Source organism: Capra hircus, chromosome 28 (genome assembly GCF_001704415.2).
Source record: "Capra hircus breed San Clemente chromosome 28, ASM170441v1, whole genome shotgun sequence".
In the NCBI taxonomy this organism is placed as follows: Eukaryota; Metazoa; Chordata; class Mammalia; order Artiodactyla; family Bovidae; genus Capra; species Capra hircus.
Window position 1 is genome coordinate 27,305,113 of NC_030835.1, and position 23,469 is coordinate 27,328,581.

A 23,469-nucleotide genomic window follows, 5' to 3' on the forward strand; every position below is an offset into this window, starting at 1 on the left:
AGCACATATAGATCTATATACACACACACATAGACCCATAATCAAAATCAAAACAGTCTGGCAAAAATAAAGTACAGTAGATTGTTCTGGCAAACAAAGGAAATCAAAAATTACATCTAGCAGTTAGACAAAACTAACTAAAGCACAAACTGGAAAACAAAACTAAAGCAAGGTGCCAAGTGGGGAATAAAGCAATGCAAACAAAACTAATAAATATGTTGAGAGGAAAGGAAAGAAAGAAAAGAAAGAAAGACTATATATGCAAAATTAAATAGAGGTAGATACATTTTTTATTAAAGCAATTTTTAATTATTTTTTCAACTTATAAGATTATTCATATTTATAGAAAAGTTGTTAAAAATAACCTCAGTGAACACTTGTGTATCATCTAGAGTCACCCATTAACATTTTGTCATATTTGCTTTATCTCTTTATTTTTCTTTTTTTGGGAGTGGGTTAAACACTCTATGTAGTATTTAGTTTTTAATCAGCTTTATGGTTGTATACTTTATATAAAATAAAATTCACCAATTTTAAGGGTATAGAAGTGAAGTCACTCAGTTGTGTCTGACTCTTTGCGACCCCATGGACTGTAGCCGGCCAGGCTCCTCCGTCCATCGGATTTTCTGGGCAAGAATACTAGAGTGGGTTGCCATTTCCTTCTCCAGGGGATCTTCCCAACCCAGGGATCCAACCCAAGTTGCTGGCATTGCAGGCAGACTCCTTACCCTCTGAGTCACCAGGGAAGTCTTTAAGGGTATAGTTTGATAATTTTGACAAATAAGATATACTTATGTAATCATTATTACAATCATTATTGGATTATAGTTTGTTTAGATCTTTTTTATGAGAACATTAAGTCCATTCTCTTTGAAAGTTTCACTTATACAGTACTGTTACCAACTATAGTCACCATGATTTACATTAGATTATTGGACCTAATTTAGCTGAAAGTTTTATGAAGTCTTTTATGTATTTTTTTTTGTGGAGACATTTGAACTTAAGTCTCCAGTATTGATAATTCATCCCTGAATATTTCAACAGGAGCCTCTCAAATTATATATATTTATATGTATAGAATTATGTATGTATATATAATTATATCATCCCAGCTGGGCAAATTAGGAGGGTTTCCTATATATCATCTAGTATCCAGTCCATAATCATGTTCCCCCATTGTCACTAAAATATCTTCTTAGTTTTCACTTTCAATCTAGGCCAGTTCAACAACTATGCATCCTAACTTCTTCTAAACTGTAAATTAGGTCTAGAGACTTGATTAAATTCATTTTATACATTTTTATTAAAATATTTCAGGGATGTCAAATTCTTTCTAGAACATTATGTTCAAAGTCACATGATGTCAGGTTGTCTCACTATTGGCAATGACAAGTTTAATGACTTGATTAAGGTGATGACTGCTAGCTCACTTCAAAATAAAGGTTATCTTTCGTCTTTATAGTTAGCAAGTAGTCATTTTGATGATTTAGCCAGAGTGTAAATATGTTTGTTGTCCAACAATCTTTCGCATGGTTTTAATGCACTGATTGCCCTTATCTAGATCAGTTATTACTTTGGAGATTGCATGTATTTTTCTCCCTACTGTGCTTCCTCTATATGTGTTAGCTGATGCTCTTTTGTAAAGAAGGATGAATTATGTCACTCCTGAAAAGGCTAGATGCATGTTTAATGTTAATGACCGATTTTCAGAATAAGGAGTTGGTCTTACATGTTGACATTATATTGACATTGGCAACATGTATTAGAGTATAATTACCTCCCCCAGATGTAGCATATGAGTGCCATTTCTGTTGTCCTGTCCCACCTCCAATATTATGATAAACTCATAAATTTCAAACCATGCAGTCTACTCAGTGTTTTAAATTACTTGGTTTTTAAATATAAGGTAAGTAAGTAAGTGAAGTCGCTCAGTCGTGTCTGACTCTTTGTGACACTATGGGCTGTAGCCCACCAGCCTCCTCTATCCATGGGATTTTTCCAGGCAAGAGTACTGGAGTGGGGTGCCATTTTCTTCTCCAGGGGATCTTCCTGACCCAGGGATTGAACCCTGGTCTCCCACATTGTAGGCAGACTCTTTACTGTCTGAGCCATGAGGGAAGTATAACATAGATGTTTTAGTTATTTTGCTTACTTTGTAAATTTCTAAGGGAAGATATGCTATTAATGTGTTCTTAAATAGGATCATTGATAAATGCCAAGTTGGTATTTTCTCATAGGTAGGAAATGGCAACCCACTACAGTGTTCTTGCCTGGAGAATCCCAGGGATGGTGGAGCCTGGTTGGCTGCCGTCTATGGGGTCGCACAGAGTCGGACACGACTGAAGCAACTTAGCAGCAGCAGCAGCAGCAGAGCAGATAAGCACCACATAAAACTTTTAAGAATAGTGTTTTTGTTTCACTTGTTAGTGTATTTCCAATACTGGGTCTCTAAGATCTTTCTTTTTATGCTTAATAATGTTAAATATCAAATAAAAAGTAAAATTCCTTTCTTTGATTGTCTTCTCTCATGATTTAGAAAATAGTAATTTTGCTTAATGCTACTTTAAAAATTATGTAAAAGCATAAATTTTACAGTTGCTAAGGTATATAAATAATAGCTCTGCTATTTTGATCATAGGATCTTTTCTATGACTATAATTCTTGTCCTTCTAAATGGCATTTCCTGTGAGGCTAAGTCAGTTCATTAATTTTCAGAGGGAGCCATCTGTGGAAATAGTCACATTAAGAAAAGAAAAGCCTAAAAGCTATTCCCCTTTTCTTTTCAATCCAAATTTGAAAGGATGATTTACTTCAAAGTGATTGTTTAACTTCAAAAAACTTCCCTATGAATGTTGTTGAGCTAGACATCCTCAATAAAGGGTACTTAACTGGAGCCACTGAATCTCCTATACATTGTTGAAAGCATTTTATTAGCCAAAGTTTTATCCATTGCCAGTGGGGTGGGGAGGGGAATGGAAAAGAAGTGTGAGTCTTTGAGATCAATAGTCTTTTCTTGATTTAAATACTATGCATGACTTCATTTTAATGAATAATAAAATCTGTACTAAACAAGTCAATAACACTAGTTGGTATGATAGTCCTATGTTAAATTGTCTTGAAATGACTTTTAACCATTATATTTATTATGGACCCTAGCAAGTAAAATTATCATGAAGCACATAGGATTTTCTTCTGATTATGTTAGTCCTTTTAATGTATGAACCCTATCAACTGTTTAGATTGTCCATTATTAAATACAGCAAAAATAATTTTTTAAGCAACCTTTTTATTCAGAGTTTGCATCTGATTTCATTGACATAAATTGAAAATAATTATATCACATTAATACTGATTACACCCAGTACTTATTTTAACTTATGCTTATGCTTTATTTCAAATATTCCTTGCCATATGTTTGTAGAAGGTATACTTTCTTTGTCATTAGAGTATGTATAAGTTCTAAAGCTTGTTTTTAGCCATCAACAATTTTGTCTTCATACCTGATTAATAAGAGTTTAGCCCAGACATCTTTCAAAGAACTCACTTATCTTTATAACATGTTTCTGAGGAAGATGTGAGTGCAGTCTTATCTCTGTATTATAAGTAAGAAAGCAGGCAGTTCATTTTTGTAGTTGTATGTTATGGGTTTTTGTTTTTTTTTTTGGAAAAAATTTCAAGACAATCTGTAGAAAGAATATTACCTCCACCATAGGATTATTTTGAAGCAAATTCTAACAATCATATTATTTTACTTGTAAATATTAATATTGCCATACTTAAGAAAATCTGTAGTTATATATAAAGATAATATGTTATCAAAATCCAGACAGTGTTCAAATTTCTGTCTTGTGATTTTTTTAACAGCTGTTTGAATCAGGATCCAAATAAGGCCCATATATTGCGGTTGACTGATTAGGTCTCCTAAATTTCTTAATCAGTTGGCATTCATTCCACCATCACCCTGCTTTCTCTGTTACATATACACACACACAATTATATACAATTTGTTTGTTGAGGAAATTTGGTCATTTATCTCACACAGTTTTCATAGTCCAGAGTTTGCTGAGTGTATCTTCAAGTTGTCTTTTTTCTTTCTGTTTCTGAAGCAGGTTTAGGTTTGTTCATTGGTTAGTTTTCATTCCAATCCCAAAGAAATACAGTGCCAAAGAATGTTCAGACTACCGTGCAGTTGTGCTCATTTCACATGCTAGCAAGGTAATGCTCAGAGTCCTTCAACCTAGACTTCAAGAGTATGTGAACCAAGAACTTCCAGACATACAGCTGGATTTAGAAAAGGCAGAGGAACCAGAGATCAAATTGCCAACATCCACTGGATCATGGAAAAAGCAAGAGAGTTCCAGAAAAACATCTACTTCTGCTTCATTGACTACACTAAAGCCTTTGTGTGATTCACAATAAACTGTGGAAAATTTTTCAAGAGATGGGAATACCAGACCATCTTATCTGCCTCCTGAGAAACCTTTATGCAGGTCAAAAAGCAACAGGTAGTACTGAACATGGAACAACAGACTGGTTAAATTTGGAAAGGAATACATCAAGGCTGTATATCATTACCCTGCTTATATAACTTCTGTGCAGAGTACCTCATGTGAAACGCCAGGCTGGATGAATCGCAAGCTGGAATCAAGATTGCCAGGAGAAATATCAACAACCTCAAATATGCAGATTATACCACCCTAATGGCAGAAAGAAAAGAGGACTTAAAAAGTCTCTTGATGAGGGTGAGTGAAAGAGGAGAGTGAAAAAGCTGGCTTGAACCTCAGCATTCATAAAACTGAAATCATGGCATCCAGTCCCATCATCTCATGGCAAATAGATGGGGAAAAAGTGGAAAGTGACAGATTTTATTTTCTTGGGCTTCAGATCACTGTGGACAGTGATTGCAATCATGAAATTAAAAGATGCCTGCTCCTTAGGAAAAAAGCTGTGACAAACCTAGACAGCTTATTAAAACACAGAGACATCGCTTTGACAACAAAGGTCCATGTAGTTAAAGCGATGGTTTTTCCAGTAGTCATGTACGGATGTGGGAGTTGGACTATAAAGAAAGCTGAGCACTGAAGAATTGAGGCTTTTGAACTGTGGTGTTGGAGAAGACTCTTGAGAGTCCCTTGGACAGCAAGGAGATCAAACCAGTCAATCCTAAAGGAAATTAACCCTAAATATTCATTAGAAGGACTGATGCTGAAGCTGCAATACTTTGGTCTCCTGATGCAAAGAGCAGACTCATTGGAAAAGACCCCGATGCTGGGAAAGATTGAAGGCAAAAGGAGAAGGGGGCAACAGAGGAGGAGATGGTTGGATGACATCACCAACTCACTGAATATGAGTTTGAGCAAACTCTGGGAGATAATGAAGGACAAATGAAGCCCACTGTGCTGCAGTCCATGGGGTCACAAAGAATCGGATATGACTTAGTGACTAAGCAATAACAACAGTTGGTTGGTTGGTAAGAATATATGTGAGTGTTTTTTATCAAGAGATGTATAAGACTGTCTGAGTCTTCCGGTCATGTTAATGTCTGTTGATGAACAGTATATAAATTCTTTATTTCATCAGGGATTCCAAACTGGTGCTATTTTTAACATTCTTTCTTCATTTATTTGCTGGTGTATCTCAGCTTTATCAGCTATTAGGTTGAAGGACAATTCTTAAAGGAAAGGCGGGATAAATGCTTGTATTTTTGCATTTATATACTTCATTGTTGTTCAGTCGCTCAGTCATGTCCGACTCTGCAGCATGCCCATGGACTGCAGGATACCAGGCTTCCCTGTCCTTCACCATATCCCAGAGTTTGCTCAAACTCATGTCCTTGGAATTTGCAATGCTATCCAACCATTTCATCCTCTATCATCCACTTCTCCCCCTGCCTTCAATCTTTCTCAGCATCAGGGTCTTTTCTAAACAGTCAACTCTCTGTATCAGGTGACCAAAGTGTTGGAGCTTCAGGATCAGTCCTTCCAATGAATATTCAGGGTTGATTTCCTTTAGGGTTGACTGGGTTGATCTCCTTGCAGTCCAAGGGGCTCTAAAGAGTCTTCTCCAACAATTAATACACTAGTTATCAAAACTATGAGGTGGTTCCCCAGCATCCTTCAGAGGTGATCAATGAGTTAGTTTTTAAATATCATATGAATTTGTGGATTTAAAGACTTTCCATGCATCAGACCATTTCTGTAGTAATTCTTATTAATGTTCAGTTGCCCTCTAATTGGCTCTGGAAGCGTCTTCAAGTTTACTCTTGAGTCTTCTTGATACAACCTTAGTAATCTTTGATTTCTGCTAGGAAAGATGTTCCAGGCTTATCCTATTTCTTGAGTCAGGCTGGAAATGAACCAGAGTTCTCTAAAGAACTCTGATTTCATTTAATAGGAAAGAGTATTTAAAAATCATAGTATATAGTATAAAAATCAGAGTATATAGTAGACATTTTAAAAGTCACATATTCAAAAGTAAGATTAACAAGTTATAAATCTATTTCTGATATGGTATTTTTCCATTACCACAGAAATGGAGAAGTTAAAGTACAGTTTTAACTCAAAATAATGAAAAAATTTTGACTTGAGTTAATTGTATTTTCTTACAAAATTGACTTCTCAGATTGTATTTGTATTATTCTAAAGCCTCTCAAATCAGCTAAAAGTTTTGGAATTAGCAAAAGGAAAACAAGAAATTGACCTTGGAGAGAACACTTAGAACATGTTTCTTCATCTATAAAGACTGACTATGGATTATCTCTAGGATCTGAGTCTTTCAGTAGCAAACTTTTAATTGCTATCTGAGTGATTCTTTTGTTATGCATTTATTCATCAAATATTTTTCAATCAATTAGTGGGTACCAGGCAATATTTTAGTTGGTGTAAATAATGGGGCAACAATACCCACATTGCTCGCCTTCATACCCTGCTGAGAGGAGAAACTCACCACATGTATACACTGTGTGAGCCTATAGTGATAACAGTCCTAAAATGCACCATGTATGTATTTTCTAATTCATTCTTTGTTGGGAAGTAAAGTCCTGAGCACTATTACTGATACTTTTTCTACAGTGAAAAACTGATTGCATGAACTTTCTGACATTATCAGAAACTTTTTAATCACTTTTTCTTTGATATACATTTTATTAGTTGAAAAAAGTTTCTCATCAGTTAAATTATTTTGGATGATAACATATTGAAGTTAATTCAGATGATATCTTCTGTTTCATTTGTACCTTTAAAAATCCTCTCGTGTTATAAAGGTTTAGTGGTACTTATGGCTCCAGTACTCTTGCCTGGAAAATACCATGGATGATGGAGCCTGGTAGGCTGTGGTCCATGGGGTCGCTAAGAGTCAGGCACGACTGAGTGACTTCACTTTCACTTTTCACTTTCAAGCATTGGAGAAGGAAATGGCAAACCACTCCAGTGTTCTTGCCTGGAGAATCCCAGGGGCGGGGGAGCCCGGTGGGCTGACGTCTATGGGGTCACACATGGTCGGACACAACTGAAGCAACTTAGCAGCAGCAGCATGGCTATCAGCCATTGGAAGGGCTGATGCTGAAGCTCAAACTCCAATACTTGGGCCATCTCATGGGAAGAGTTAACTCATTGGAAAAGACCCTGATTCTGGGAGGGATTAGGGGCAGGAGGAGAAGGGGACGACAGAGGATGAGATGGCTAGACGGCATCACCGACTCGATGGACATGAGTTTGGGTAAACTCCGGGAGCTGGTGATGGACAGGGAGGCCTGGCATGCTGCAGTTCATGGGGTCGCAAAGAGTTGGACACAAATAAGCAACTGAACTGAACTGAACTGATGGCTATCAGAGTTAATGGAGTGCTCAGTATTTCTATGTTGTACTGTTTTCTTGTAGAAGCATATAAATGATCAAGTTGTCATTTTCCACATAGCTATTTTTGTTCGAAATGGTATATTGGTAATATTAAAAATTCAGCCTACTCATCTATAAAAATCTTATTTAAAAATTAAATCCATTTTAGTCTGTATATTAGGTTGGTACAAATTTAATTGTGGTTTTGCATTGTTGAACTTTTTTGTTTGATATTGGAATACATTAAATGTGGTTAGGTTATACATCATTTTAATGTGCACTTCTGGCTTTATATCTTTTTACCAATGACGTTACTTTTGTTTATTTTATGTTTATTTTAGATTATAGAAATGGTGTTAAACAAAAAGCAAATTCTAGTGATTTTTTTTTTCTTGGATGCAATCTCAAAAACGACAAAATAATCTCTGTTTGTCTCCAAGGCAAACCATTCAATATCACAGTAATCCAAGCGTATGCCCCAACCATTAACACTGAAGAACTGAAGTTGGACAGGTTTTATGAAGACCTACAAGAAATTTTAGAACTAACACCCAAAAAAGATGTCCTTTTCATTCTAGGGGACTGGAATGCAAAAGTAGAAAGTCAAGAAACACCTGGAGTAACAGGCAAATTTGGCCTTGGAATGCAGAATGAAGCAGGGCAAAGATAATAGAGTTTTGCCAAGAAAATGCAATGGTCATACCAAACACCCTCTTCCAACAACACAAGAGAAGACTCTACACATGGACATCATCAGATGGTCAACACTGAAATCAGATTGCTTATATTCTTTGCAGCCAAAGATGGAGAAGCTCTACACAGTCAACAGAAACAAGACCAGGAGCTGACTGTGGCTCAGATCATGAACTCCTTATTGCCAAATTCAGACTTAAATTGAAGAAAGTAGGGAAACCTGCTAGACCATTCAGGTATGACCTAAATCAAATCCCTTATGATTATACAGTGGAAGTGAGAAATAGATTTAAGGGCCTAGATCTGATAGCTAGAGTGCCTGATGAACTATGGAATGAGGTTCATGACATTGTACAGGAGACAGGGATCAAGACCAGCCCCATGGAAAAGAAATGCAAAAAAGCAAAATGGCTGTCTGGGGAGGCCTTACAAATAGCTGTGAAAAGAAGAGAGGCAAAAAGCAAAGGAGAAAAGGAAAGATATAAGCATCTGAGTGCAGAGTTCCAAAGAATAGCAAGAAAAGATAAGAACGCCTTCTTCAGTGATCAATGCAAAGAAATAGAGGAAAACAACAGAATGGGAAACACTAGAGATCTCTTCAAGAAAATTAGAGATATCAAGGAAACATTTCATGCAAAGATGGGCTTGATAAAGGACTGAAATGGCCTGGACCTAACAGAAGCAGAAGATATTAAGAAGAGGTGGCAAGATTACACGGAAGGACTGTACAAAAAAGATCTTCACGACCCAGATACTCATGATGATGTGATCACTAATCTAGAGCCAGCCATCTTGGAATGTGAAGTCAAGTGGGCCTTAGAAAGCATCACTACAAACAAAGCTAGTGGAGGTGATGGAATTCCAGTTGAGCTGTTTCAAATCCTGGAAGATGATGCAGTGAAAGTGTTGCACTCAATATGCCAGCAAATTTGGAAAACTCAGCAGTGGCCACAGGACTGGAAAAGGTCATTTTTTATTCCAATTCCAAAGAAAGGCAATGCCAAAGAATGCTCAAACTACCACACAATTGCACTCATCTCACATGCTAGTAAAGTAATGCTCAAAATTCTCCAAGCCAGGCTTCAGCAATACGTGAACCGTGAACTCCCTGATGTTAAAGCTGGTTTTAGAAAAAGCAGAGGAACCAGAGATCAAATGGCCAACATTTGCAGGATCATGGAAAAAGCAAGAGAGTTCCAGAAAAACATCTATTTCTGCTTTATTGACTATGCCAAAGCCTTTGACTGTATGGATCACAGTAAGCTGTGGAAAATTCTGAAAGAGATGGGAATACCAGACCACCTAACCTGCCTCTTGACAAATCTGTATGCAGGTCACGAAGCAACAGTTAGAACTGGACATGGAACAACAGACTGGTTCCAAATAGGAAAAGGAGTACGTCAAGGCTGTATATTGTCACCCTGCTTATTTAACTTCTATGCAGAGTACATCATGAGAAACGCTGGGCTGGAAGAAACACAAGCTGGAATCAAGATTGCCGGGAGAAATATCAATAACCTCAGATGTGCAGATGACACCACCCTTCTGGCAGAAAGTGAAGAGGAACTAAAAAGCCTCTTGATGAAAGTGAAGAGGAGAGTGAAAAAGTTGGCTTAAAGCTCAACATTCTGAAAACGAAGATCGTGGCATCCAGTCCCATCACTTCATGGCAAATAGATGGGGAAACAGTGGAAACAGTGTCAGACTTTATTTTTCTGGGCTCCAAAATCACTGCAGATGGTGATTGCAGCCATGAAATTAAAAGACGCTTACTCCTTGGAAGAAAAGTTATGACCAACCTAGATAGTATATTCAAAAGCAGAGATATTACTTTGCGGACTAAGGTCCGTCTAGTCAAGGCTATTGTTTTTCCTGTGGTCATGTATGGATGTGAGAGTTGGACAGTGAAGAAGGTTGAGCGCCAAAGAATTGATGCTTTTGAACTGTGGTGTTGGAGAAGACTCTTGAGGGTCCCTTGGACTGCAAGGAGATCCAACCAGTCCATTCTGAAGGAGATCAAGATTTCCTGGGATTTCTTTGGAAGGAATGATGCTAAAGCTGAAGCTCCAGTACTTTGGCCACCTCATGCGAAGAGTTGACTCATTGGAAAAGACTCTGATGCTGGGAGGGATTGGGGGCAGGAGGAGAAGGGGACGACCAAGGATGAGATGGCTGGATGGCATCACAGACTCGATGGACGTGAGTCTGAGTGAACTCCTGGAGTTGGTGATGGATAGGGAGGCCTGGCGTGCTGCGATTCATGGGGTCGCAAAGAGTCGGACACGACTGAGCAACTGAACTGAACTGAACTGAACTGAACTGATTTCAGAGTGGATGAGAAAGCAGCACAGACAACTCGCAACGTCAACAAAATGCATTTGGCCCAGGAACTGCTAACTAAGATCCAATGTAGGGGTAGGTCAAGAAGTTTTGCAAAGGAGACAAGAGCTTTGAAGATGAGGAACACAGTGGCTGGCCATCTGAAGTTGACAACTACCAGTTGAGAGGATCATAGAAGTTGATCCTCTTAAACTCACACAAGATGTTGCTGAAGAACTCAGTTTCAGCCATGCTATGGTCATTTGGCATTTAAAGCAGATTGGAAAGGTGAAAAAGCTTGATAAGTAGGTGCCTCATGAGCTGACCACGAATCAAAAAAAAAAAATTGTCATTTTAAAGTTTCAGCTTCTCTTATTCTATGCAGCAAGAATGAACCATTTCTAAACTGGATTATGACATGCAACAAAAAGTAGATTTTATGTGACAACCGGCAATAGCTGACTCAGTGATTGGACCGAGAAGAGGCTCCAAAGCACTTTCCAAAGCCAAACTTGCACCCCAAAAAGGATGATGGTCACTGGTGGTCTGCTGCCAGTCTGATCCAATACAGCTTTCTGAATCCCAGTGAAACCATTACATATGAGAAGTATGCTCAGCAACTCAGTGAGATGGACCAAAAACTGCAGTGCCTACAGCTGGCACTGGTCAACAGAAAGGTCCCAGTTCTTCTCTATGACAGCACCCGACCTCACGTCACCCAACCAGTGCTTCAAGTGGAATGAATTGGGCTATGAGGTTTTTACTCATCTGCCATATTCACCTGACAGCTTGGCAGCAGATTACCACTTCTAGTATCTTGATAACTTTTTGCAGGGAAAACACTTCCACAACCAGTAGGAGGCAGAAAATGCTTTCCAAGACTTCACTGAATTGTAAAGCGTGAATTTTTACTTTGTAGGAATAAACAAAACTTATTTCTCATTGGCAAAAATGTGTTATTGTAATGGTTCCTATTTTGATTAATAAAGATGTGTTTAAGCCTAGTTATAATGATTTTCAGTTCACGGTCCAAAACCACAATTACTTTTGTACCAACCTAGTACAAATGATAGTCAGAATTTGTATTAAGATCGATTTGAATGGAGGGAATCACAGTTTCAGCAACAATACGAAATAAGAATAGTTTGTTTTATCATTCAGGTTTGTTTTTCAATATTAACAGCAATAGAGTGTTGTCACCCCAGCCCTCCATATCTGCAACGGCTTTTATTTAGTTTGAAAGGAATATATCAAAATGAGATTTAAGTCATTCTCTGCTAATGATAATAAGGCTTATATCTGAAAAGGTTGATTACATGTATTCAAAGACTCCAGATGCCATTTAGGACAGCATTATTGAATACTGTATAAGTAATTACTTAAGGAAGTTAACTCCTCAAGTTTATTCCAAGGCATAAGAATGTAAAAAGATCCTATTACAATAAAACAACAATATTGGCCATAAGTAATAACAATCCTCTGAAGATACATTCCTACTTTTTAAAAAAATGACAGGATAGACTGTCTCTAAGTTACCAGTCCTTATATTTTACTATACTTGAAAATTTCAAAGCTTTGTAACTACATGGGGTTCTCAAGGCAAGAATACTGAAATGATTTGCCATTCCCTTCTCCAGTGGACCATGTTTTATCAGAACTCTCCACCATGACCCATCAATTTTGGGTGGCCCTGCAGGGCATGGCTCATAGTTTCATTGAGTTGGACAAGGCTGTGATTCATGTGATCAGTTTGATTAGTTTTCTGTGATTGTGGTTTTCATTCTGTCTGCCCTCTGATCCCATCACTTCATGGCAAATAGATGGAGAAACAGTGGAAACAGTGGCAGACACTATTTTTGGAGGCTCCAAAATCACTGCAGATGGTAACTGCAGCCATGAAATTAAAAGATGCTTACTCCTTGTAAGAAAAGTTATGACCAACCTAGACAGCATATTAAAAAGCAGAGACGTTACTTTGCCAACAAAGGTCTGTCTAGTCAAGGCTATGGCTTTTCCATTAGTCATCTGTGGATGTGAGAGTAGGACTATAAAGAAAGCTGAGCATCGAAGAATTGACGCTTTTAAACTCTGGTGTTGGAGAAGACTCTTGAGAGTTCTTTGGACTGCACAGAGATCCAACCTGTCAATCCTAAATGAAATCTGTCCTGAATATACATTGGAAGGACTGATGCTGAAGCTGAAACTGCAATACTTTGGCCACTTCATGCGAAGATCTGACTCATTGGAAAACACCCTGATGCTGGGAAAGATTGAAGACAGGAGGAGAGGGGATGACAGAGGATGATATGGTTGGATGGCATCACTGACTCAGTGGACATGAGTTTCAGTAAACTCCAGGAGTTGGTGATGAACAGGGAGGCCTGGCGTGCTGCAGTCCATGGGGTCGCAAAGAGTCTGACAGGACTGAGCCACTGAACTGAACTGAACTGCCCTCTGATGGATAAGGATAAGAGGCTTATGGAAGCTTCCTGATTAGAGGCACTGACTAAGGGGGAAATTGTGCCTTGTTCTGATGGGCGGGGCTATGTTCAGTTCAGTTCAGTCGCTCAGTCGTGTCTGATTCTTCGCAACCGCATGAATCACACAGAACCCCAGGCCTCCCTGTCCATCACCATCTCCAGGAGTTCACTCAGACTCATGTCCATCTAGTCTGTGATGCCATCCAGCCATCTCATCCTCGGTCGTCCCCTTCTCCTCCTGCCCCCAATCCCTCCTAGCATCAGAGTCTTTTCCAATGAGTCAACTCTTCGCATGAGGTGGCCAAAGTACTGGAGCTTCAGCTTTAGCATCATTCCTTCCAAAGAAATCCCAGGGTTGATCTCCTTCAGAATGGACTGGTTGGATCTCCTTGCAGTCCAAGGGACCCTCAAGAGTCTTCTCCAACACCACAGTTCAAAAGCATCAATTCTTTGGCGCTCAGCCTTCTTCACCATCCAACTCTCACATCCATACATGACCACAGAAAAAACAATAGCCTTGACTAGACGGACCTTAGTCCGCAAAGTAATGTCTCTGCTTTTGAATATACTATCTAGGTTGGTCATAACTTTTCTTCCAAGGAGTAAGCGTCTTTTAATTTCATGGCTGCAGTCACCATCTGCAGTGATTTTGGAGCCCCCCAAAATAAAGTCTGATACTTTTCCACTGTTTCCACATCTATATGCCACGAAGTGATGGGACCAGATGCCACGATCTTCGTTTTCAGAATATTGAGCTTTAAGCCAACTTTTTCACTCTCCTCTTTAACTTTCATCAAGAGGCTTTTTAGCTCCTCTTGACTTTCTGCCAGAAGGGTGGTGTCATCTGCACATCTGAGGTTATTGATATTTCTCCCAGCAATCTTGATTCCAGCTTGTGCTTCATCCAGCCCAGCGTTTCTCATGATGTACTCTGCATAGAAGTTAAATAAGCAGGGTGACAATATACAGCCTTGACGTACTCCTTTTCCTATTTGGAACCAGTCTGTTGTTCCATGTCCAGTTCTAACTGTTGCTTCGTGACCTGCATACAGATTTGTCAAGAGGCAGGTTAGGTGGTCTGGTATTCCCATCTCTTTCAGAATTTTCCACAGCTTACTGTGATCCATACAGTCAAAGGCTTTGGCATAGTCAATAAAGCAGAAATAGATGTTTTTCTGGAACTCTCTTGCTTTTTCCATGATCCTGCAAATGTTGGCCATTTGATCTCTGGTTCCTCTGCTTTTTCTAAAACCAGCTTTAACATCAGGGAGTTCACGGTTCACGTATTGCTGAAGCCTGGCTTGGAGAATTTTGAGCATTACTTTACTAGCATGTGAGATGAGTGCAATTGTGTGGTAGTTTGAGCATTCTTTGGCATTGCCTTTCTTTGGAATTGGAATAAAAAATGACCTTTTCCAGTCCTGTGGCCACTGCTGAGTTTTCCAAATTTGCTGGCATATTGAGTGCAACACTTTCACAGCATTATCTTTCTGGAATTGAAACAGCTCAACTGGAATTCCATCACCTCCACTAGCTTTGTTTGTAGTGATGCTTTCTAAGGCCCACTTGACTTCACATTCCAAGATGGCTGGCTCTAGATTAGTGATCACATCATCATGAGTATCTGGGTTGAGAAGATCTCTTTTGTACAGTTCTTCTGTGAATTCTTGCCACCTCTTCTTAATATCTTCTGCTTCTGTTAGGTCCAGGCCATTTCAGTCCTTTATCGAGCCCATCTTTGCATGAAATGTTTCCTTGATATCTCTAATTTTCTTGAAGAGATCTCTAGTGTTTCCCATTCTGTTGTTTTCCTCTATTTCTTTGCATTGATCACTGAAGAAGGCGTTCTTATCTCTTCTTGCTATTCTTTGGAACTCTGCACTCAGATGCTTATATCTTTCCTTTTCTCCTTTGCTTTTTGCCTCTCTTCTTTTCACAGCTATTTGTAAGGCCTCCCCAGACAGCCATTTTGCTTTTTTGCATTTCTTTTCCATGGGGCTGGTCTTGATCCCTGTCTCCTGTACAATGTCATGAACCTCATTCCATAGTTCATCAGGCACTCTAGCTATCAGATCTAGGCCCTTAAATCTATTTCTCACTTCCACTGTATAATCATAAGGGATTTGATTTAGGTCATACCTGAATGGTCTAGCAGGTTTCCCTACTTTCTTCAGTTTGAGTCTGAATTTGGCAATAAGGAGTTCATGATCTGAGCCACAGTCAGCTCCTGGTCTTGTTTCTGTTGACTGTGTAGAGCTTCTCCATCTTTGGCTGCAAAGAATATAAGCAATTTGATTTTGGTGTTGACCATCTGGTGATGTCCATGTGTAGAGTCTTCTCTTGTGTTGTTAGAAGAGGGTGTTTGGTATGACCATTGCATTTTCTTGGCAAAACTCTATTAGTCTTTGCCCTGCTTCATTCTGCATTCCAAGGCCAAATTTGCCTGTTACTCCAGGTGTTTCTTGACTTTCTACTTTTGCATTCCAGTCCCCTAGAATGAAAAGGACATCTTTTTTGGGTTTTAGTCCTAAAAGGTCTTGTAGGTCTTCATAAAACTGTTCAACTTCAGGTTCTTCAGCTTCTTCAGTGGTTGGGGCATAGACTTGGATTACTGTGATATTGAATGGTTTGCCTTGGAGACAAACAGATCATTCTGTCGTTTTTTAGATTGCATCCAAGTACTGCATTTCGGACTTTTTTGTTGTCCATGATGGCTGCTCCATTTCTTCTGAGGCATTCCTGCCTGCAGATATAATGGTCATCTGAGTTAAATTCACCCATTTCAGTTCATTTTCGTTTGCTGACATTCTAGGGAATGTCGACGTTCACCCTTGCCATCTCTTATTTGACCACTTCCAATTTGCCTTGATTCATGGACCTGACATTCCAGGTTCCTATGCAATATTGCTCTTTACAGCATCAGATCTTGCTTCTATCACCAGTCACATCCACAACTGAATATTGTTTTTGCTTTGGCTTCATCCCTTCATTCTTTCTGGAGTTATTTCTCCACTGATCTCCAGTAGCATATTGGGCACCTAATGACCTGGGGAGTTCCTCTTTTGGTATCCTATCATTTTGCCTGTTCATACTGTTCATGGGGTTCTCAAGGCAAGAATACTGAAGTGGCTTGCCATTCCCTTCTCCAGTGGACCACATTCTGTCAGACCTCTCCACCGTGACCCGCCCGTCTAGGGTTGCCCTGCAGGCATGGCTTGGTTTCATTGAGTTAGACAAGGCTGTGGTCCTCGTGTGATTAGATTGACTAGTTTTCTGTGAGTATGGTTTCAGTGTGTCTGCCCTCTGATGCCCTCTTTCAACACCTACCATCTTACTTACGTTTCTCTTACCTTGGGCGTGGGGCTCAGTACATCTTTAATCCAGTTTTCTGTTGTTGGGCAGGGCTGTGTTCCCTCCCAGTTGTGTGATCTGAGCCCAAACTATGGTGGAGTTAATGAAGGTAATGGTGACCCACTGTGCAAAAGGTCCCATGCATCCATTGCTGTACTCAGTGCCCTCGACCCTGCAGCAGGCCATTGTTGACCCAAGCCTCTGCCTGAGTTGCCTGAACACTCACGGGTAAGTCTGGGTCAGTCTCTTGTGGGGCCACTGCTCCTTTCTCCTGGTCCAGAGGCATACAAGGTTCTGTTTCTGCCCTCCAAGAGTCTGTTTCCCCAGTCCTGTGTTAAGTTCTGGTGGCTCTATGGTGGGGTTAATGGTGACCTCCTCCAAAAGGGCTTATGCCATACGCAGGTCTGCTGCACCCAGAGCCCCTGCCCCTGCAGCAGGCACTTTGCAAGAGACACTCAAAACACAGCTCTGGCTCAGTCTCTGTGGGGTCTATGGGTCCTGGTGCTTACAAGGTTTGTTTGAGCCCTCTGAGCATCTCTGGTGGATAAGGGGTTTGATTATAAATGCAATTTCGCCCCTCCTTTCGTCTTTCTGGGGCTTCTCCTTTGCCCTTGGACATGGGGTATCTTTTCTGGTGGAATCCAACATTCTCCAGTCAACAGTTGTTCAGCAAGGAGTTGTAGTTTTGGAGTTCTCACAGGAGAAAATGAGCACACGTCCTTGTACTCACCATTTTTCAGGTCAGTTTTCATTCCAATCCCAAAGAAAGGCAATGCCAAAGAATGTTCAAACTACTGCACAGTTGCACTCCTCTCACACACTAGCAAAGTAATGCTCAAAATTCTAGGTCATTTTTCATTCCAGTCTCAAAGAAAAGCAATGCCAAAGAATGTTCAAACTGCTGCACAATTGCACTCATCTCACACTAGCAAAGTAATGCTCAAAATTCTCCAAGCCAGACTTCAACAGTACATGAACCGTGAAATTCCAGATGTCCAAGCTGGATTTAGAAAAGGAAGAGGAACCAGAGATAAATTGCCAACATCCGCTGGATCATCGAAAAAATGAGGGAGTTCCAGAAAAACATCTATTTCTGCTTTATTGACTATGCCAAAGCCTTTGACTGAGTGGATCACAACAACTGTGAAAAATTCTTCAAGAGATGGGACTACCAGACCACCTGACCTGCCTCTTGAGAAACCTATATGCAGGTCAGGAAGCAGCAGTTAGAACTGGACATGGAATAGCAGACTGGTTCCAAATTGGGAAAGGAGTACGTCAAGGCTGTATATTGTCACCCTGCTTATTTAACTTCTATGCAGAGTACATCATGAGAAACACTGGGCTGGATGAAGCACAAGCTGGAATCAAGATTACCGGGAGAAATATCAATAACCTCAGATATGCAGATGACACCACCCTTATGGCAGAAAGTGAAGAGGAGCTAAAAAGCCTCTTGCTGAAAGTGAAAGAGAATTGTGAAAAAGTTGGCTTAAAGCTCAACATTCAGAAAACTGGGATCATGACACCTGGTCCCATCACTTCATGGTGAATAGATGGGGAAACAATGGAAACAGTGAGAGACTTTATTTTCTTGGACTCCAAAATCACTGCAAATGGTGACTGCAGCCATGAAATTAAAAGATGCTTACTCCTTGGAAGAAAAGCTATGACCAAACTAGACAGCATATTAAAAAGCAGAGACATTACTTTGTCAACAAAGGCCCATCTAGTCAAAGCTATGGTTTTTCCGTGGATGTGAAAGTTGGACTCTAAGGAAAGCTCAGCACCAAAGAATTGATGCTTTTGAACTGTGGTGTTGGAAAAGACTCTTGAGAGTCCCATGGGCTACAAGGAGATCCAATCAGTCAATCCTAAAGGAAATCAGTCCTGAATATTCATTGGAAGGACTGATGCTGAAGCTGAAACTACAATACTTTGACCACCTGATGCGAAGATGTGACTCATTGGAAAAGACCCTGATACTGGAAAGATTGAAGGCAGGAAGAGAAGGGGACAGTGGAGGATAATTGGTTGGATGGCATCACTGACTCAATGGGCATAAGTTTGAGTAAGCTCCGGGAGTTGGTGATAGACAGGGAAGCCTGGTGTGCTGCATTCCACAGGGTTGCAAAGAGTCAGACATGACTGAGCGACTGAACTGAACTACTTTCTATGGCATACATTTTTTCTTGTGATTTTTATTTTTATTTTATTTTATTTTATTATTTTTTTAATATGACCAAATGATTTATTTTTTTATTATTATTATTTTAGTTTTTTATTTTTTAAATTTTAAAATCTTTAATTCTTACATGCGTTCCCAAACATGAACCCCCCTCCCACCTCCCTCCCCATAACATCTCTCTGGGTCATCCCCATGCACCAGCCCCAAGCATGCTGTATCCTGCGTCAGACATAGACTGGTGATTCAATTCTTACATGATAGTATACATGTTAGAATGCCATTCTCCCAAATCATCCCACCCTCTCCCTCTCCCTCTGAGTCCAAAAGTCTGTTATACACATCTGTGTCTTTTTTCCTGTCTAGCATACAGGGTCGTCATTGCCATCTTCCTAAATTCCATATATATGTGTTAGTATACTGTATTGGTGTTTTTCTTTCTGGCTTACTTCACTCTGTATAATCGGCTCCAGTTTCATCCATCTCATTAGAACTGATTCAAATGAATTCTTTTTAATGGCTGAGTAATACTTAGGAGTTCCTTCAGAAAAGAATTTATGTCATCTGTATGGTGTTCACCTGCTCATATTTATCTGTTTGTCAGTGAATGGATAGCTTTTCTTCCAAACTCTTTGCTACTTCTCGAATGTCCACATAGGACATCGTTAAATGTATACATCGGTTTTGGTGTGTGACTCTACACACAGATTCTCTTCATTCTATATTCAGTATAAAGTGAATAATTTTTTCCCACTCTGAATCAGCCTTTGTAACTGCCAGCCAAGTATTCTGCATTCATTACAGTAGGCTTAAGCATCCAGCTCTAGAACTGCTCTACTCAGTACAGTTGCCGCTAGCCATTTGTGTCTGTTAGGTGCTTAAGATGTGGGCAGTCCAAGTTGAGATATATTGTAACTGTAAAATACAGACTGGAATTTTTTGAGACTTTAGTGAAGAAAACAATGTAAAATATCTCAACATTTTTAGTCAATTACATGTTAAAATATTTTCAATATCTGGGTTATAAAAATATTTTAAAATAATATATTATTACATAATTTTTTTCACTAGTTGCATTTTACCTTTTTTAAATTTCGTTACTGGAAAATCTTAAGTTACTTATGGGGCACACAACATATTTCTAGTGAACAGCATTGCACTAGAAAAATGTAAGTGTCAGTCATTATCCAGGCAGCCAGATCACTATCTTTGCTCTATAGGTCTATTTCAGACTTTTTTCCATAGTTCCTTGGAAACTAGTTGTAGTTGCTAGCTTATCACGAGACGAATCAATGCATATATGTGACTTGGGAATAGTCTCTTCTACCCATAAACACAAGGCAGATCACGTAGTGTCATACTACTGCCACTCAGAAAAAAATTACTTCCCTTTTTCCTAGATTGGGACTTCCCTGCTGGCACAGTGAATAAGAATCTTCCTACCAATGCAGGAGCGTGGATTCGATCCCTGATCTGGGAAGAATCCACATGCCCTGGAACAACTGAGCCCGTGCTCTAAAGCTCTTGAGCTGCAACTCCTGAAGGCTGCTTGCCTACAGCCTGTGCTCCTCAATGTGAGAAGCCACCTCAGTGAGAAGCCCGTGCACCACAATGAAGAGTTAACACCCCAGTCCCCCCGCCCTGCTTGCTGCAGCTAGAGAAAAGCCCACGTCCAGTACAAAGACCCAACACAGCCAAAAATAAACACTGAAAAAAATTTAAAGAAAAGGTTTAGACTATCAGCATGTATGAAGCTGTTGCCTTTGTTATAAAGTGGTGCATTCATCATTTTAAAAAATATTTTTGTACCATTTTCAAATTTATATTACTTTATGGATCTTTAGCTGTGAGCTTGGTAAATGTTATGTATGAAATAAATGTTAATAATGAAAGCCTAACTTTACTATTTACTACATTATGTAAATGTTACATTATGATTTTACTGCTTTAACTGATAACACTGTATTTTATGAGTGAATATTAGAATAAGAAACATACTTTACTGATTATTTTATTACTGTTGGAAATATGGTTAACATAACTCATTACAGTTATAACATGCTTACTTGTTTTATTACAAATTTTAAGATTTATATAAAAGACAGCAAACTCCTACTTAAACTGAGAGATCAACAGAGGTTATGTTTTAATCTCATGTAATTTAACATTAGGGCTACATGTAGTATACTTTGAAACATTACTCAGTATTTTTAATGTATTTTTTAAAAACTTTCTTGATTTGAGCTTGTATATTGAAAATTCTCAAAATTACATGTTTTAAATTTCAACTGATCAGCAATAAGATTGTAATTGCATCTGGTATAAACATGGTAGCTATGCAATAACACATTTATTTGATCATTACAGAAATAGTCTCTTGTTAAACACCAATTTTGTCTTAATTTTTAGGAAACCAGAATTCGAGCAGTGGATAAGGATAAAACGAAAAGAATTCATAATTTCTCTGTCATCAACCCTGTTGCTGGACAGGCTGTAATTCATATATTTTCAGCTGACAATAGAGAAGATCTTCAGAAGTGGATGGAAGCCTTCTGGCAGCATTTCTTTGATCTTAGTAAGCTGACATTTCGATTCTCTAGTAGTATATTCATGTAGCATGAAAGGATGTACATAGCAAACTAAATACTAAAATTACAGTTGTATAGTTTGTATTAAGAATTTGTATGCTCTTGAATAAAATGGTAGTATATCATCAATGCATTGATGCTCTTTTCTGTCAATTTTTTCCCAGTGCATGACTGATAATACCTGTGAATTTCTAGTATCATTGCCTGTTACTTTTAAGTTCTGGTCCCTAAAACAAGTAAACCACATTTTCTCAAAATACTAGGTTGAATGGCTTAAGGCAGTCTCTCCGATCAAAAGGATAATAAGCTATATGAGTAAAAAAAACTTCTCTAGGATAGTGATGATCATAAAATAGTGAAATGTTCAAAAAGAGATTCGTTTTTATGTAGACTTCTGTTAACTCCCGATTCATTTTATCATTTTGGACATCATCCAAAGAGATTTTTTTTTAAAACAGCACATACCGTTTTTCAGTTTCAATAATACAATTCAATGACATGGATTATAAAAACTGTGATAGTAATGTAACAGAGTTATAGTATGTAAAATATATGAGGTTCTAATATTCTCAATTTAAGGAGGAATTTTATCAACAGAAATATTGAAACTGTGTATTGAAAATGTAGACTATTGATAATGACTATTTCTAAGCAAACTAAGCCTACTGTTAGATTCAACCAGTATTTTATGTCTTTATGATACTTTTCTATAGAATTGCAAAGTAAAACCATTTTTAAACAATAGGAAGTTATTTCTACAGCTCTTTGAGATAATCCTAGAGTTATATTAGGAACTAGGATTAGATCCTAATCCTAGGCATTTAGGAGCTGTTACTGAGAACTCTCTAAAATAGTTAATATCTGCAGTCCTCAGTTTAATTTTTATAAGCATTCTCTGATCCATGGCTTGGCCAGTTATTTCAGTGATGGTTGGGGAGGGGGCAGAAAAGGGAAATAAATTTATTGATTAGCTTCCGAATACCATATGGCTTTATTTATTTTTCATAACAACCCAGTGAAGTAGAAATTATTTCTCTCTGTTTTTAAGATGAGAAAATTGAAGCCTGAATAGGTTTCAGGTTTATTGCAGGGAACCAGAGGACTCCTTCCAGGGCTTTCTTGGATTTTTCAGAACTTGTTTTCCTTAAGTATTGTCCGTTGGCACTCAGTAGATGTTTAAATGGGTCTTCCCTGATGGCTCAGATGGTAAAGAATCTGCCTATACAGGAAACCTGGGTTTGATCCCTGGGTTGGGAAAAGCCCCTGGAGAAGGGAATGGCAACTCACTCCAATATTCTTGCCTGGAGAATTCCATAGACAGAGGAGCTGGGTGGACTACAGTCCATGGGGTTGCAAAGAGTTGGACACGACTGAGCAACTAACACTAGTAGATGTTTAAATATTTGTTACACGTTTACCTGCATGTACTGCATTTCTTTATTTTAAAATTTCAGCTGATCTTAGGTATGTAACTTAAAAGACAACAGCTTCCTCTCATTTGCTGATTACAGCTAAAATTTTCACTACTTTCCTAACTGCTCTTGGTTTAGAGTCTGTCTTGTAGAGACTGTGTTACTTTTAGAAATGATTCTGGCATTTTAAGGGCTTCCCCAGTGGCTCAGCATTAGAGAATCTGCCTTCAGTGCAGGTGCTGCAGGAGACACAGGTTTGATCCCTGGATTGGGATGATCCCCTGGAGGAGGACGTGGCTACCCACTCCAGTATTCTTGTAGGCTACAGCCCATGGGGTCGGAAAGAGTCAGACATGGCTGAAGCAACTTAGGATGCACACACACACACACACTGGCATTTTAAAATTTTTGTGTAGACAAAAACAGGAAAGAGGAGTAAAAATGTGAGAATAATACAGTCTAGATATCAACTACTGTTAGATGATTTCATGTTTTCATTCCTCAAATTATGTAAAATAATTTATTATGCTAAAAGAGAGAGTTGGTGGGGTAAGAATCTCATGACATTTGAGGAGAAATGAATCGGAAGATTGGAATCGACACTGT

At 38.8% G+C, this 23,469-nt stretch overlaps 1 protein-coding gene across 1 annotated transcript in view; it reads left to right on the plus strand.

The window, feature by feature from the left end:
* The window catches only part of RTKN2 (rhotekin 2), a 132,561-nt gene that overhangs the window by 101,183 nt on the left and 7,909 nt on the right, over nt 1-23,469 (plus strand). Inside the window, exon 10 of the mRNA XM_013975552.2 lies at nt 21,273-21,438. Coding sequence (XP_013831006.2) covers nt 21,273-21,438 — 166 coding nt within the window. The remainder of the gene's footprint in view (nt 1-21,272; nt 21,439-23,469) is intronic.